This window comes from Dreissena polymorpha, chromosome 6 (assembly GCF_020536995.1).
Source record: "Dreissena polymorpha isolate Duluth1 chromosome 6, UMN_Dpol_1.0, whole genome shotgun sequence".
NCBI classification, from domain to species: domain Eukaryota; kingdom Metazoa; phylum Mollusca; class Bivalvia; order Myida; family Dreissenidae; genus Dreissena; species Dreissena polymorpha.
The window spans coordinates 84,216,809-84,234,063 of NC_068360.1; the positions used below are offsets into that span (position 1 = coordinate 84,216,809).

At 35.3% G+C, this 17,255-nt stretch overlaps 1 protein-coding gene across 1 annotated transcript in view; it reads left to right on the forward strand.

Annotated features, from left to right (window-relative positions):
• LOC127834722 (Na(+)/H(+) exchanger protein 7-like) overlaps positions 1–17,255 on the forward strand; it is a 68,119-nt gene that overhangs the window by 22,867 nt on the left and 27,997 nt on the right. Inside the window, exons 2-17 of the mRNA XM_052360746.1 lie at positions 1,620–2,035; positions 3,228–3,269; positions 4,255–4,323; positions 6,756–6,837; positions 7,484–7,511; positions 10,129–10,238; positions 10,539–10,614; positions 10,810–10,880; positions 11,328–11,439; positions 12,976–13,057; positions 14,022–14,117; positions 14,422–14,543; positions 14,870–14,952; positions 15,178–15,306; positions 15,515–15,607; positions 16,574–16,642. Of these exons, the coding sequence (XP_052216706.1) occupies positions 1,620–2,035; positions 3,228–3,269; positions 4,255–4,323; positions 6,756–6,837; positions 7,484–7,511; positions 10,129–10,238; positions 10,539–10,614; positions 10,810–10,880; positions 11,328–11,439; positions 12,976–13,057; positions 14,022–14,117; positions 14,422–14,543; positions 14,870–14,952; positions 15,178–15,306; positions 15,515–15,607; positions 16,574–16,642 (1,680 nt within the window). The remainder of the gene's footprint in view (positions 1–1,619; positions 2,036–3,227; positions 3,270–4,254; positions 4,324–6,755; positions 6,838–7,483; positions 7,512–10,128; positions 10,239–10,538; positions 10,615–10,809; positions 10,881–11,327; positions 11,440–12,975; positions 13,058–14,021; positions 14,118–14,421; positions 14,544–14,869; positions 14,953–15,177; positions 15,307–15,514; positions 15,608–16,573; positions 16,643–17,255) is intronic.

Below are 17,255 nucleotides of genomic sequence, written 5' to 3' on the forward strand. Positions count from 1 at the left end.
TGTACGATATACACGCAATACAATATGTACGACTAAAATGCAACACACTATGTACGATTTACACGCAATACAATCTGTACGATTTTCACGCAATACTATCTTTACGATTTATACGCAATACTATCTGTACGATTTACACGCAATACTATCTGCAAATAAATCAATACTTCACTAGTAAGGATTTCGATGTTATATCTTAACACAGTGAGCTCAAAAACTATGTATTCATGCCCGATCGACTTTTTAAAATTATTTTCATCGATTTGGTACAATTTGGCCAACGTTATGAATCATATTGTTTAAGAAACGATTGATCTACCCGATAGATTAGCCAAGAGGATGTTTACATCATTCATAATTGGATTGTGTTTAGTAATTTGTACCTCAATCGGCCATATTTTACACACAATCGGTCTTCCTCGCGACATTATAAAGGGTTAACCAATATTTTGAACAATTCAATACAGAATCAAAGATTTATGGTAGACAATATGGAGATACGATGTCTTACAAATGTTTGCATATAAAGATATACTATTAAGTAAACATGCATTTGTTGTGATGTAAATGTTACATATTAGATATAGGGACTTACTTACAGTGCGCTTTTCAGTGTGTGTTCACGAGAAAGTATAACACAATTAAATAATAACTTGCGGGCAGTCATTGAAGTTTCAATGCAAGTTTATTAATTATGTTTGTGTGATATTATTTAAACGCGTGTATTATTTTGCGGATGCTAATTTCAGACATATTAGTTAAATCATTAAAGGGATCTTTTCACGCTTTGGTAAATTGACAAAATTGAAAAAAGTTGTTTCAGATTCGTAAGTTTTCGTTTTAGTTATGATATTTGTGAGGAAACAGTAATACTGAACATTAACCATGCTCTAATATAGCCATTATATTCATCTTTTGACGATTTTAAAACCTAAAAATTATAAAGCGTTGCAACGCGAAACGATTGAATAATTTGGAGAGTTCTGTTTTTGTCGTTAAATTTTGTGAAACTACGAAGATTGCTTATATAAGGTACAAAATACATCAAGAGTGTGTACTCGGCGGAATAGCTCAGTAGGCTAAAGCGTTTTTACTCCAGGGGGTCACTGGTTCGAAACCTGCTCCGGGCAATGTTCTTTTCCTTTTTTAATTTTTTTTCTTGATTTTTTACTGGAGCTTTTATGATCCAATGTTTACATTTATCAATATAAAGCATTTAATGAATAAGTTAAAAAAAATGCCAAAATCTGTGAAAAGGCCCCTTTAATTGCATGTATTTTTTGGCTGACGGTCATGTCAAACATATTGGTTCATTTTCCTTCTTTCAAGTTCGCGTGTTCGCACCATGACAGCTGTTTACTGCTGATCGTACACATGTATTTGTTGTGATCTTAATTGATAAATATTGGATAAAGGGACTATTGTGCAGGGCGTGCTTTCAGAGAAAGTAACATTTATGTATACATTTTATTTTATGCACAAAATTAAACAGTAACTTGCGTGAAGTGATTTAAGGACCGATTCAAGTTTATTCAATAATGTTTATGTGGTCATTCCAAAGTATGTATTATTTAGCAGACGATCATTTCAAACATATTGATTAGTTCTCCTACTTTCAGATGCGCGTGTCCGCAACATGGCACCTGTCCTGTGTACTACTGATCGTCCTTCACTTTCACGTATCTGAACAATCCACTACGGCCGCCATCACCGAGCGGTCGAATGAGATTCCAACTCCAAACCCTTCAACATCGAACGCGACTAATCGGACCAGTACAAAAAAACCGATTGACAACAACGACACGGAACTAGGAACATCGATAGATTCTTTGCACAACAACCATACAAACTTCTCCTCAACGACAACCAAGAAACCGGACACTGGTCATCATTCGTCAACCTTTGAACTCGTGAAAGTTCACTGGGAGCAAGTGAAGTCTCCTCTGGTTTTCACAATCGTCGTCATCGTCGCCAGCCTCAGCAAGATCGCGTTCCATTACTCGCACTTCCTGTCATCTAAAGTCCCCGAGTCCTGGTAAGATTGCGATCAACTACAAGCTCTTAATTTCATAACCCTTATTCGAGTCTAAGTAATATTGCGTTCTACTACTCGCTCTTAATGCCATAACACTTATCCCAGTCTTAGTAATACTGTGATCTACTACACGCTCTTATTGTCATTACACTTATCCCAGTCTTAGTAATATTGCGTTCTACTGCTCGCTCTTAATGTCATAACACTTATACCAGTCTTAGTAATAGTGTGATCTACTGCTCGCTCTTAATGGCATAAAACTTATCCCAGTGTTAGTAATATTGTGATCTGCTACACGCTCTTAATGTCATTACTCTTATCCGAGTATAAGTAATATTGTGTTCCACTACTCGCTCTTAATGTCATTACACTTATACCAGTCTTAGTAATATTGCGTTCTATTGCTCGCTCTTAATGTCATAACACTTATACCAGTCTTAGTAATATTGTCATCTACTGCTCGCTCTTAATGCCATAACACTTATCCCAGTGTTAGTAATATTGTGATCTACTACACGCTCTTAATGTCATTACTCTTATCCGAGTATAAGTAATATTGCGTTCAACTACTCTCTCTTAATGTCATTACACTTATCCGAGTCTTAGTAATGCTGCGTTCTACTACTCTTTTTTAATGTCATTACACTTATCCGAGCCTTAGTAATACTGCGTTCTACTTCTCGCTCTTAATGTTACTACGCTGATGCCGGTCTTAGTAATATTGTGTTCTACTACTCGTTCTTAATGTCATAACGCTTATCCGAGTCTTAGTAATATTGTGTTCTACTGCTCGCTTTTAATGTCATAACGCTTATCCGAGTCTTAGTAATGTTGCGTTCTACTGCAAGGTCTTAACGTCATTACGCTTATACTAGTCTTAGTAATATTGCGTTCTGCTACAACCTCTTAATGTCATAACGCTTATACTAGTGTAGGAAACAATGCGTTGTACTACAAGCTCTTAATGTCATTACACTTATGCTCATATTTTTTTAATTATAGTACTAAAACAGAATTAAGGAATTGAAGCACCTGGTTAGATGCAACTGACTTTTTAGCTTGGCAACTGTCAGAGTTGATGCATATTAAACTGTTTGTACCAAGATTGACTCTAGACGTTTCGCGCGATACAATGCCGATAAAGAACATCAACGGAGAAGTATTTTTATTTTTAATTATTTTTCTGTTGCAGTGTACTCATTGTAATTGGCATCATATTCGGTGTCATTCTAAGGTAAGCCGGAATTGAACTAGTTATTTTTAGACCAACCTGGATTGGCAAGGCGAACACAGCTTGGATTGCGTGTTTATTGCATGTGCGTTAAGTGTCGTCCCAGATTAGCATGTGCAATCCGCACGGGCCAATCCGGTACGACACTTTCCGCTTGTATGGTACTTTTTGTTTACAGAAAGTCTATTCTTAACAAAAATCAAGTTCAGGCGGAATGTGACGTCACTGATTAGCCTGAACGCACTGCACATGCTAATCTGGAACGACACTTTAAGCACGAGCATTTAGTTTAAACATGTACTTATTTTCCCTTATTAGGGTACTATCTTAAGTTGCACCTTGTAACCAGCGTGGTAGAACCGTTTAAGTCCCAAAAAGAGACAAACTGAAGTTGCGTCATGTGGACTAATTTTCAAACTGTTGGATTGGAAACCTTAACAATAAGAGGGATCTCTAAAATATAAACTAAGTGTATGCATCATTTTGAGTAAGGGCTGTTTTTAATGAGCTAATTATGATATGCTAATAACTGTAATATGGAAAGAAACTGAATACAATTTTGCAACAAGAACTGTAGACATTATGTTAAACTTCATGGCAGATTATTACGATCAAAAAGTAAAGGTACGGATTGTAAGTCAATGATCAAACACGTTAATTATATTCAAATGTGCAATATTTTGCTTTACCTTAGAATAGTCATTTAAACTAAGCTCCTTTTAAGATTTCTAGTAGAGAATCATTAAGATGATATAGTGCGTTTTCGAATGATAACAATGATATTATTTAATCTTTACTTTGTGACTTTGCATGTTTTGCGAAGCATAACGGTATAATGGTCCAACTATAGAGAGTTCTAACAATGATATAGTCTAATCACAGAGCATAATTAGAATGACATCGTCCAGCTAGATCGGAATTTAAACGATGATACCGTCCAACTTTAAGGAAGTATGACGATGATAAAGTTCAATAATATCTTTTTCAGGTTTTCAAACACCTCAGACAAGATAACGCTGTATACGCCGCACGAGTTCTTCTTGTATTTAATTCCACCGTAAGTACGACATTAACTATTTGAGCGATATTTTTACGCCTTTTACGGATTTGTATAAATCCATGGACGAATTATCAAAACGATACACAATCGTACTGACGCGGAAGTTACGTCTTGGAAAGAGTAAAGCTGTTGTTTATGCCCGTACTAGATAGGAATAGGAACGCTGTAGTACGAGTTTCAAAGTCTTAATTGCTAGACACTTAAGTCGTTTTACGAGAAACTATTCCAGACAAAAGTGAATTGGTATTAAAAATCGGCACATTGTTCTTTTACAAGAAGACGTACGTGGTGCATATTATAAAGATAAACATATGGAAACAAAAGTGAAGAAATGAACAACTAAAACAGTTGTCAGTAAGCAGTTTGACTTGTTTTCCCACTTATCTTGAAAATCCCTTATTTAACATATTGCAAAAATACACATAGACTGTACGAAAAAAATCTTTCAATATGTTCAGTGCCTAATAAAAGAAGTCAAATTCATATATATCTGGTAAACGTTACGACAACGATGTACTCAAAATTTAATGGTAGAATCACTGATTTGGCCTATGATTGAAATTATGCTGTTCATTGTTCTACACGTCATGTTATATATCGTATTACATGTAAACATTGTAAACAATACGTCGAACAAACTAATCAGAATGTATAGAGAAGAATGAATAACCATATGACATCATGACCTGCTCAATAAATCTTCTTTCACATGTTGCTACACATTTTGGAGTTACCGACGACGATGTTTCTTTATCTGATTGCTTTTTTGTACCTATTGGTGTAGTTAAATATAGTCTAGACCGTTTATGCAAGAGGAATTGTGGATACTTTACCCATTTATGCCTAGTGGACTCTCCCACCCTTCTAAATTGAATCAATTTATTTCCAAAATTAGGGATGTCTAGTATATTTATTTCTATATTTATAATATTTCTTACAGAAATTCGTTTAAGCAAACAGCAAAGACCTTGATGAGACGCCGCATTATGCGGCGTCTCATCAGGGTCTACGCTGTTTGCCAATGTCTTTTTTCTAGACGCTAGACATAAATGGGTTAAAATACAAATCTATGATTCCTTACGGTCTAAATAATAGACTGCTTTATGAAACATAAAGCATTAGCATAATTTACTTAATACATTTGATGTTTGATTATAACTAATTTTTTTTTAATATAAACTGAATTGTTATTTATGGGCTGTTACTTATAAACTCTGATCCATCTTTATATCGTGTATAGCAACACTACTTAAACCCTGTTGCGAAGTATTATGCGTTTTATTAATTAAATTAACCCATTTTTGCCTAGCGTCTAGAAAACAGGCCTTGGCAAACAGCGTATACCCAGATGAGACGCCGCATGATGCGGCGTCTCATCATGGTCTGCGCTGTTTGCTTGAAGAAATTTCTGTAAGAAATATTCTAAATATAGAAATAAATATACTAGACATCCATAATTTTGAAAATGTATTGATCCAATTTAGAAGGATGGGAGAGTCCACTAGGCATAAATGGGTTAAGTATGCGCTATGAACGGTGTGCTCCTTTAATAGTTCAATATAATGTAGTGCACATGAAAACGACATGTCCTAATAACATGCAAATTACAGTGAACAGTAAATATTTTTAGAAGAGTGACGACGTCTTGTCATTAAAATACGCTGTAATTGAATTTTAGTACTGGTAATACGTATACATTTAATTCATGTAAATTGATCTGATTCATGGTAGCATGGCTAATAATATTACTTTATTTTGTCGCCCGATTTTAAGTACATTTTTCCTTTGAAGCAAATTCATTCCAGCCTGTAAATGGGTGGTATTTAGTTAATAACAGCCATCATGTTCCTGTTTAAATGTGGACGCCCCAAACCACAATAAACAAAGAATGTACGAACTGAATATTTAACAAAAACATTAAAAACATTAGCTCACCATAATTGCATATATGGGCCGTGCTCTGTGAAAAGAGGTTTAATGCAGGTGCGTCAAGTGTCGTCCCAGATTAGCCTGTCAGTCCGCACAGGCTAATCAGGGATGTCATTTTCCACTTAAACTTTATTTTTGCTAAGAAGAAACTTTATTGAAACAAAAAATATCATAAAAGCGGAAAGTGTCGTCCCTGATTAGCCTGTGCGGATTGCACAGGCTTATATGGAACGACACTTTACGCACATGCATTAAACCCCATTTTCACAGAGCACGGCTCATATATATATTAGCAGCCACAATTTGTACAGTACCATTACATGTGTTGAAAAAAATGACAGTCATTTAAAGTAAGCTTTATTATATAGTAATTTTTAGTGATGGATTTGTTTTAAAACGAACCCGTCAATTGGTTGAATAATAATTGAATTAATAATATGCAATGTGCATTAAAATATTTTCATTTTCTAATATATTTTGTTTTTGATTTTTTTTTGCAGAATTATATTGGAGTCAGCGTTCAGTCTGTATGATCGAACTTTTGTCGACAACATAGGCGGAGTCTTGCTGTTTGCCGTTTGGGTGAGTTCTTAAATGATGACGATGATGATTAAATGATGATGATGATGATGATGATGATGATGATGATGATGATGATGATGATGGTGATGATGATGATGATGATGATGTTGATGATGATGATGATGATGATGATGATGATGATGATGATGATGATGATGATGATGATGATGATGATGATGATGATTATGATGATGATGATGATGATGATGATGATGATGATGATGATGATGATGATGATGATGATGATGATGATGATGATGATGATGATGATGATAGTGTTGTTGTTGTAGGTGGTGTTCATGATTATAAATTATAATCAGGATCAAAAAGCGGAATGGGAAGAAGATGCAGATGAATACAATTGTTTTGATGATGATGACTTTCTTTTTATCAAACTGCTATGCAAGGGACGGTACTTTAAAAGCAATGGTTTTAAATAGGTCCAAACATTTTATCTCTTCGCTTTATTTAACTGTTCGTCTTACTGTCTTCAATGCACATATGGCTTGCATACACCATTATACTGTTTAGAATAGCGATCAATCTGAACATAAACTGGATGCTTTATGTCGAATGAATCTTTCTTTGATAATTATTTTTGAACAGTGTGTTTAATATGAATAACAAAGGTATTTCTTTTTAACAGGGGACGATTCTGAATTGCTTCCTCATTGGTAAGTTATTGGATTATCAGAGATTAAATTACTGTTTAGATTTGTCAAAACTATACATTTTATAGATATATAAAAGGTACAATTTACTATAAGCTATACGGTCAACCTGTTCTTATATCAATTATGTAGCTTACATAAATTTTGCTTCATTAAGATTAAATTCTATAAATGTTTTAGCTTATTGGCATATATAAAGGATTGTAAAAGTTTCATTTCAAGACATATAGTCGCATTGGATTTGTATTGGGTTTGCGCAATGTGATATAAAATATACGAGTTGTATTGACAGGAGTTTGCTTACAATAAGGCATATTATTTTGTGTTCAATGTATACAATGTATATACTATATCCGGCTGTAGCCCTAAAACTGTCTCTGTATTGAGGTATTCTGTGTTGCCATTTTAACAGTACAATTGTTTGAAATGGAACATACTGTACTATAGTTTTGTTGCAGTTTCTTTTAACTTTTCTTTCCAATGAGACAAACTCTGCGGCAGAATTTTTTTGTAATGACGTTGGATATGAAGCGGTAGAATTATCTTTAAAAGGTGGCATAATCTGTTTGCATGGTAGAGATTCAATGCTTGTAATATTTTGGTGTAATATACTCGTCTTTAATTGTTGGAAACACTGATTTCCACGAAGATACATATCTATTCACTTACTATTATCTAAAGCGGTAAATATGTTTACGATTTAGCAATTAAACAATTATGTCCACATAGCTTCACAGCTACGTATGTATTCACTTACTTTACTGAAGCGGGAATACTATGCAGCCGATGTTCTTGTTGCAAGCATTACTTCCGAATCAAATGTGAATCAATATATGTTCTCAAATCTATGATAGAACTTTCATGTGTATTAATGACCTGCAGTTGTGTGAATATTCACGCCTGTGGCTATGGTAGAACTTTCATGTGTATAACTGACCTGCAGTTGTGTGAATATTCAGGCCTGTTGCTATGGTAGAACTTTCATGTGTATTAATGACCCGCTGTTGTGTGAATATTCAGGCCTGTCGCTATGGTAGAACATTAATGTGTATTACTGACCTGCTGTTGTGTGAATATTCACGCCTGTGGCTATGGTTGAACTTTCATGTGTTTTAATGACCCGCAGTTGTGTGAATATTCACGCCTGTTGCTATGGTTGAACTTTCATGTGTATTAATGACCTGCAGTTGTGTGAATATTCACGCCTGTGGCTATGGTAGATCTTTCATGTGTATTTATGACCTGCAGTTGTGTGAATATTCAGGTCTGTCGCTATGGTAGAACTTTCATATGTATTAATGACATGCAGTTGTGTGAATATTCAGACCTGTCGCTATGGTAGAACTTTCATGTGTATTAATGACCTGCAGTTGTGTGAATATTCAGGCTTGTCACTATGGTAGAACTTTCATGTTTATTAATGACCTGCAGTTGTGTGAATATTCACGCCTGTGGCTATGGTAAAACTTTTATTTGTATAAATGACCTGCAGTTGTGTGCAGTCCTGTCGCTATGGTCGAACTTTCATGTGTATTAATGACCTGCAGTTATGTGAATATTCAGGCCTGTCGCTATGGTAGAACATTTATGTGTTTAAATGACCTGCAGTTGTGTGAATATTCACGCCTGTGGCTATGGTAGAACTTTTATGTGTTTAAATGACCTGCAGCTGTGTGCAGTCCTGTGGCTATGGTATAACTTTCATGTGTATTAATGACCTGCAGTTGTGTGAATATTCAGGCCTGTCGCTATGGTAGAACTTTTATGCGTATAAATGACCTGCAGTTGTGTGCAGTCCTGTCGCTATGGTTGAACTTTCATGTGTATTAATGACCTGCTGTTGTGTGAATATTCAGGCTTGTCACTATGGTAGAACTTTCATGTGTATTCAGGCCTGTCGCTATGGTAGAACTTTCATGTGTATTAATGACCCGCAGTTGTGTGAATATTCAGATCTGTCGCTATGGTTGAACTTTCATGTGTATTAATGACCTGCTGTTGTGTGAATATTCAGACCTAACACTATGGTAGAACTTTCATGTTTATTAATAACCTGCTGTTGTGTGAATATTAAGACATGTCACTATGGTAGAACTTTCGTGTGTATTAGTGACCCGCCGTTGTGTGACTATTCAGACCTGTCGCTATGGTAGAACTTTCCTGTGCATTTTGACCTACAGTTGTGTGAATATTCAGACCTGTCGCTATGATAGAACGTTCATGTTTATTAATGACCTGCAGTTGTGTGAATATTCAGACCTGTCGCTATGGTAGAACTTTCATGTGTATTAATGACCCGCATTTGTTTGAATATTCAGCCTGTCGCTATGGTAGAACTTTCATGTGTTTTAATGACCTGCAGTTGTGTGAATATTCAGACATGTCGCTATGGTAGAAATTTCATGTGTTTTAATGACCTGCAGTTGTTTGAATAATCAGGCCTGTCGCTATGGTAGAACTTTCCTGTTTATTAATGACCTGCAGTTGTGTGAATATTCAGACGTAACACTATGGTAGAACTTTCATGTGTATTAATGACCTGCAGTTGTGGGAATATTCAGGCTTTGCTATGGTAGAACTTTCATGTGTATTAATGACCTGCAGTGGTGTGAATATTCAGGCCTTACGCTATGGGGTCTTTTCCGGGCAGGCGCTATGGAGGACATAGACTTCACGTTCGTTCAGGTTCTCGTGTTCAGCGCTTTGATTGTTGCCGTCGACCCTGTGGCGGTAAGTTACATTTCGAGTTATGAACGTTAAACAGCTGTATCTGTTTGAAAATTTGTGTTTCATATACAGTACAGTTGTTAGACTATCAAATGGTTATCTGTATTAAATTGTTAATTTTCAATAAAATGTAAAACAACATTCTCATTAGATGTTGCCCTCTCATACGAATATTTTAATGTTCATTTACATACGCCAGATTATTGTACTTAAAATCTTTGGACAGACAACCGAAGACAAATAATTAGAATCGATCAATTCTTTTGGGCTATTGATACAATATTTTATGTGTCTATAATTCAGGTGCTTGCAGTATTCCAGGAGGTAGGAGTGAACAATACACTCTATTTCCTCGTCTTTGGCGAGTCCTTGTTGAACGGTACGTATACATATCAAACATGATCCGAGACCTACCGGTATCTCTTACCGCAATCTTAATGGGTTGTACATTTTCAGTAACTACCAATCTGTGTTGGAACTGATGGGCTAGGTTATATTGTATTTATACTTTGATGCCATCCAGTACGTTTAAAGTAAATACTATTATTCATGTTTTGGAATGCCCTGTTTTCAGACGGTGTGACGGTAGTGATGTATAACGTGATGCAGGTCTTTAACGGTTTCGAAACTGTGACGGTTGGTCATGTACGTAACAAATGTCTTTGCAGAGTTGTCGATGTTTGCTCTTAAAAATTGAAAAGCATTTTTTGCATTTCATTGGTGTATGAATTGTCGGGAAAAATAACGACTAATTTGCATAAACGCCGAGTCGTCGTCTTTACTCTCATCATACAGCTCAACAGCGAGTGCAGTGACGTAAATAAATGTAAAAATACACTTGTTAAGCTGATGTAGACAAAATCAAGATTACGAATACTAAATTTAAAATTTTGTTAACAGGGGATTAATGTACTTTCCAAATATCGTTAATGGGCTTTAAAGTAGGTGGAGGTACCGGTAGTTGGCAATTCAAGTAAGCAAAATGGGAAAAATATGTTATGGCTTGCATTATATGTTTCGTTTTGAATTATATTATCGTGGCTATTGCCATGTGAGTCTGTAAAGTTTATCATAGTTTTTGTTTTGTTTCAGTGTTTTCTGGGCGTGGCCAAGTTCTGCATCGTCTGTGTGGTGGCAACTCTTATTGGTATCGTCTGCGGACTGATTGCCTCGTTCTTAACAAAGTTCACTAACTCTGTCAAAGGTAAATTGACAAAATTGAAAAAATTGTTTCAGATTCGCAAATCTTTATTGAAGTTATGATTTTTGTGAGGAAATAGTAATATTGAACATTTGTCATGCTTTACAATATCCAACTGTGCATCTTTTGACGATTTAAAAACCTGAAAATGACAAACTTCAAAACATGCCAAAATCTGTGAAAAGGCCCCTTTAAAGCATAAAACAACTCATAGTTGAAGCATGGCTTGACACATATATAATTGTTCTTGTTTAAGGTCGCGTTCCCTAACCCCTTCGATAGTTCGTATTTACCTTTGTATCTTTGAATGATTTTATAATTCAACGTGTACTGGAAGAAAATCTGTTTGCATTTGTATTCTAGTTATTTGCACAGACATGCAATTATTTATCTGTATGTTTTCAGTTATTGACAGCATGGTTGTGTACTTATTTATATTCGGTTATATAGTGTACTTATACTACAGTTTCTTTGCAGTTGTTGAATGCAATATGTTATAATCGAAACAAGTTTATTGCACTGCTCTGATACGGGATTTCGTTCCGTTTGCATGAAAATGAACACGTGAGTGTGTAATGATTATACTAAGTTGTTTGCACTAATCTAGGGTTTGATAGAGGGATATAGGAGGTATTTGAGTCAGTTCCACCAATTATGTACGCACGCGACAATTTTTACGTGCACATGCGATCGCTATCACGTGGGCACGCAGTCCCTAGCGCGTCTGCGCGCAGTTATTGACCAATTGAAATGACATACATTTCTTCCCTTTGCTTACTTGCGCACGAACACAATTTTGTATTTCTTTTAATTTCTGCGCTGATACAGCTTCTCATTGGTAAGCAATCGAATGCGAACGTTAAAGTTATAGAGAGCGCACATCATAGCTATAGCGTGCGCATGGCATACATATTGAGTGCGCACGATATAGCCGTCGCGTGCGCACGTACTTAAAGCCACACAACTTATTTGGCATAGTTAATTTAAATATATATAAGAAACATATTTAACCTATGCTAATTAGAATATATATGGTGGTAACAAGGTAGAAATTCGCCTTTTTTGCGCTTTAAAACTTAAAAATAATCGCGTTTGTCGAAATTGACGTATACGTCTAGAAATCCTACTTTCGATTTGAAAAGTGGTACCGTTTGAACAATAATAATTTACTTGCTAACTAGGCTATAGATTTAATTTTATCTATGCCAATTATAATGTATCTGATGGTTACAAAGTAGAAATCCGTCTTTTTGCGCTTTAAAACTTAACAATAATCGCGTTTGTCGAAATGGACGTATACGTATAGAAATCCTACTTTCGGTTTTAAAAGCTGTACCGTTTGAAAAATAATAAATAAATTACTTGCTAACTAGGCTATAGATTTAATGACGATTTTGAAAACTTTCAAATTGCATCTTTATGTATTGTTTAATATGTATTTCATTTCAAGGTGTGTGGCTTTAAGATCAACGAATAAAATAATTCTTACGTCTCTTTATGACAACGTATTGATCGGATATGTTATTTTCTATTTTTCAGTTGTTGAACCAATGATTGTGTTTGGTTTCGCCTACGTATCGTACTTGCTTTCCGAAATGTTCCAATTCTCTGGAATCGTCAGGTTAGTCGTGTGCACTTTTTAAATATAGCTGATACTGTGGTTGGATGTGTGCTTTTATAACATCTTATATTTTGTTGTTTCTTCGAAAATAATCATTTAAAGCATCACACATACTCAAAATCAACGAATACTTCGTAAAATAGTTTGTATTTCATGAGCTGCCCAAAGTAAATCTCGCCTTCTCTCGTAAATGTTCAGATATCTCGCGGGAAATTCAGATAAATATATATTGCCAATAAAAAATAAAAACGAGCATGGTGTATCTCGTTTAATTTATGTTACCAGACCACATCTAGCGTTACAATTTTGGCTATAGCTATAAGGAACATTTTTTTTAAACTTTATTTTTCGAAATATCGTACGAAGTATTCGTTCATTTTGAGTGTAAATAGGCTTTTAAGTATTTACCTACCTGTATAAAGCCCAAAACATTCATACATAAAGACACATTTTCCTGTTATGGACCTGTGTATGATTTTTGTGAAAGAATCTTTCGAACGCTATCTAATCGCATCTAACGGACAATAACGTTTGTTAATCATTTAGAGAATCAATAGAGAATATATTAAATAACATTATCATAGCGTCGGTTACTTCCCTTTCCTTATTATTATAATATCTATGTTTTTATGTAGTTTATTACGATGTTTGTATACAAAGTTTGACTAGTGGTGTCGCGTTCTGAGAAAACTGGGCATAATGCATGTGCGTAAAGAGTCATCCCAAATTAGCCTGTGCAGTCCGCACAGGCTAATCAGGGACGACACTTTCCGCTTACTGTATATGGTAGTTTTAGTTTCAAGGAAGTCCCTCCTTACCGAAAATCAAGTTTAGGCGGTAGGTGACGTCCCTGATCAGCCTGTGCGGACTGCACAGGCTAATCTGGGATGACACTTTACGCACATGCATTAAGCCCAGTTTTCTCAGAACAAGGCTCAGTGACGATATTCTTCTATGATTTCAGTATAATTGCGTGCGGTCTAGTCTTAGTACATTATTCGTTCCACAACGTGACAAGAAAGTCTAAATTGGCGATTAAATTCATCTCAAAAGTCATGGCGTAAGTTGACGATCGTATTTTGATCCATGTACTATCGTACTATATTGTTCAGTAAATAAGGAACCGACTACTTAAAAGAAAATTGACTACGTTTTTAAAAAAAGTTTACGTTTTTTAGCATCACAACTTTTATTTATCTCAATACATGTAGCTAATTTTAACACAAAAAATTAATGTTTTTACTCATGTAATTATATCTCTTACAATAACGATGCGGATGTACCTACGTTTTTTTTCTTGAAAATTTCTGTATTCACAATACTTTTGTTTAAATGCATGGCATATGACCTTTCATCTTTTGCAGGAATGCGTGCGAGATAATTATCTTCATGTTTATCGGTTTGGTCACTGTTGATCAGACACATGACTGGAAAACAGGGTTCATTTTATGGACCACATTTTTGTGTATCGTGTACAGATTCTTAGGTGAGTAGATTTAGTTTAGTTTAAACCTATTTATTTTCGCTCGATTGCATAGAAAGCCTTAGGTTTATTTGAAACACGTCCGAGTCCTTGGTGTCTGGGGGGGGGGGGGATCTAAAGAACGCTCCCACCATGACCTCCCGGTCGCTAGGCGGACACCATATCCACTACACTACTGCGACTGTGAGTGAATTTGAAATTTGCCCTTCATTATTTACATCGACATCTTAGAATTAAGATATATCGATTTTAATGATAAATGTGCATGAAAACAACAATGCAATGAAGAAATGAAAATAATTATGTAAACGCCAATTCTTTTTTTTCAGTTACCTACTTCTTATCGTATCTCGTCAATCGCTATGCATCAAGTCGGGTCCGAAAAATTAGTTACATGGAGATGTTTATGATAGTATGTAGAAATATTATTACAACTATTTCTTCTCGTTATTATTCTAATCATACTTCTACAAATGCTATACTAATACTGATATAACAATAGGATTATAATGATGATAATTTTAATATATATATATATCTTTTCTAATTCAAAGTTGTATTCTGCCCAGGAGAACACAAAATTGTGCGTAGTTATTCCCATTAATATGAACTATTTTCGTCTTACTTCTTTTTTCAGAGCTACGGCGGACTGCGTGGGGCCATTTGTTTTTCTCTAGCCGCTTTAATCGATGAGACCGCGATTCCGGCCAAAAATTTGTTCGTTACAACTACGTTGTTTGTGATATTTTTCACAGTGTTCGTTCAGGTCAGTAGACTGGTCTATATTATTGTAATCATACTGTTTTGTCCTGCTTCGCACCCTTATCATTATCATCATTATCATCATTATCATCATTATCATCATACTCATCTTAACTATCAATATCATAAATATCAAAATTATAATTATCGATATCAGAATTATCATCAGTATCACCATCTGTCGAATAGTCATGCTCTTTCTTTGATTTCAGGGCGGAACCATCAAATGGCTCACGAAAAAGCTTCGCATCACCCTTGCAGAGACCAGTAAAGAAATGTGCATCAACGAGGAATTGTCTAATCATGTACTTTAAACATCTGTACAGTATAATTGTAATTTTTTTAGTCCTTTATTCCTTAACCCATTTATGCCTAGCGTCCTGAAAAAAGGACATTGCAAACAGCGTAAACCCAGATGAGACGCCGCACGTTCTTTCAACACATGTTCACAGTTTCAAGCCGGATAGTTAAGTGTAAAACGCAAGCAACTGGCTCTACGATTTAAGTCACACTTAGGGGTCAAACTTAAAATTTTGGTATAATAAACCTTGTCCAGATTGTAACTGCATCATGCATTACAATCTTTTGAATAATTTAACATGAAAGTTTCTCACGCGAATACAGATTATCGCATGCAAAACTGTATCAGCTTATAGGTCAAGGTCATCCCAAGAGGTCAAAAGTCAATTAAAGCATGATACAGCAAGTTTTTCAATTTTCATCATACAATTCGAATACAACTTACACCAAACTTTCACGAGCAGGTAAAACGTGTTGAGTGCAATTAGCTCAAAGGTCAAGGTCACACGTTAAAGTCAATGCTTAAAACACGGTCCGTATACAGCATGTACAGATATAAGTTTCATCATTCAACCAGTAGTTTGTACATAACATATCTCACACGTTAACCCTGTTGAGAGATTCTGTTGAGCGCAATGTCTGTGTATTGAGCTTAAAGCTCGAGGTCATGATGGGAATTTTACTTAATTAAACATCAATTGTATGGGCTCGACCTATAACCAACATGCACCTAATATGTTTTAACAAAATAGTACTTTGAATATTTTTATTATCATATTACAAATTTAAATCCCTCAGCAAATGCATGTAGCTTCGAAAAATATTGTCAATGTCATAATTAAAACAATCGCGTCTTATTTTATTTAATGATATATATATTCCGTAAAGCAAGTTGTAACACAAGTTGCAGATCTGTTTTTTCCAACTTTAGATATATCTAATTTATTCTGTATGTCCATATTATCCTATAGATGTTCGATCACATGTGCGCGGCTATTGAGGAGATTGTGGGATACACTACCGGTCAACATCATATAAAGGTAAGATATACACGCCATTTGAAATGTGGGATTCAGTACCGGTCTCCATCATACAAAGGTAAGATATACACGCCATTTGAATTGTGGGATACACAACCGGTCAACATCATACAAAGGTAAGATATACACGCCATTTGAATTGTGGGATACTCTACCGCTCAACATCATAAAAGGTAAGATATACACGCCATCTCAAGTGTGGGATACACTATCGGTCAACATCAAATAAATGTGAGATATATTCACGCCATTCGAATTGTGGGATTCACTACCAGTCACCATCACACAAAGGTAAGATATACACGCCATTTGAATTGTGGGATACACTACCGCTCAACATCATACAAAGGTTAGATAAATACACGCCATTTGAATTGTGGGATACACTACCGGTCAACATAATACATGAAAAAAAGGTTAGATATACACGCCATTTAAAATGTGGGATACACTACCTGTCAAAATAATATAAAGGTAAGATATACACGCCATTTGAAATGTGGGATACACTACCAGTCGACATCATATAAAGGTTAATTATACACGCCATTTGAATTGTGGGATACACCACCTGTCAACATCATATAAAGGTAAGATATACACGCCATTTGAA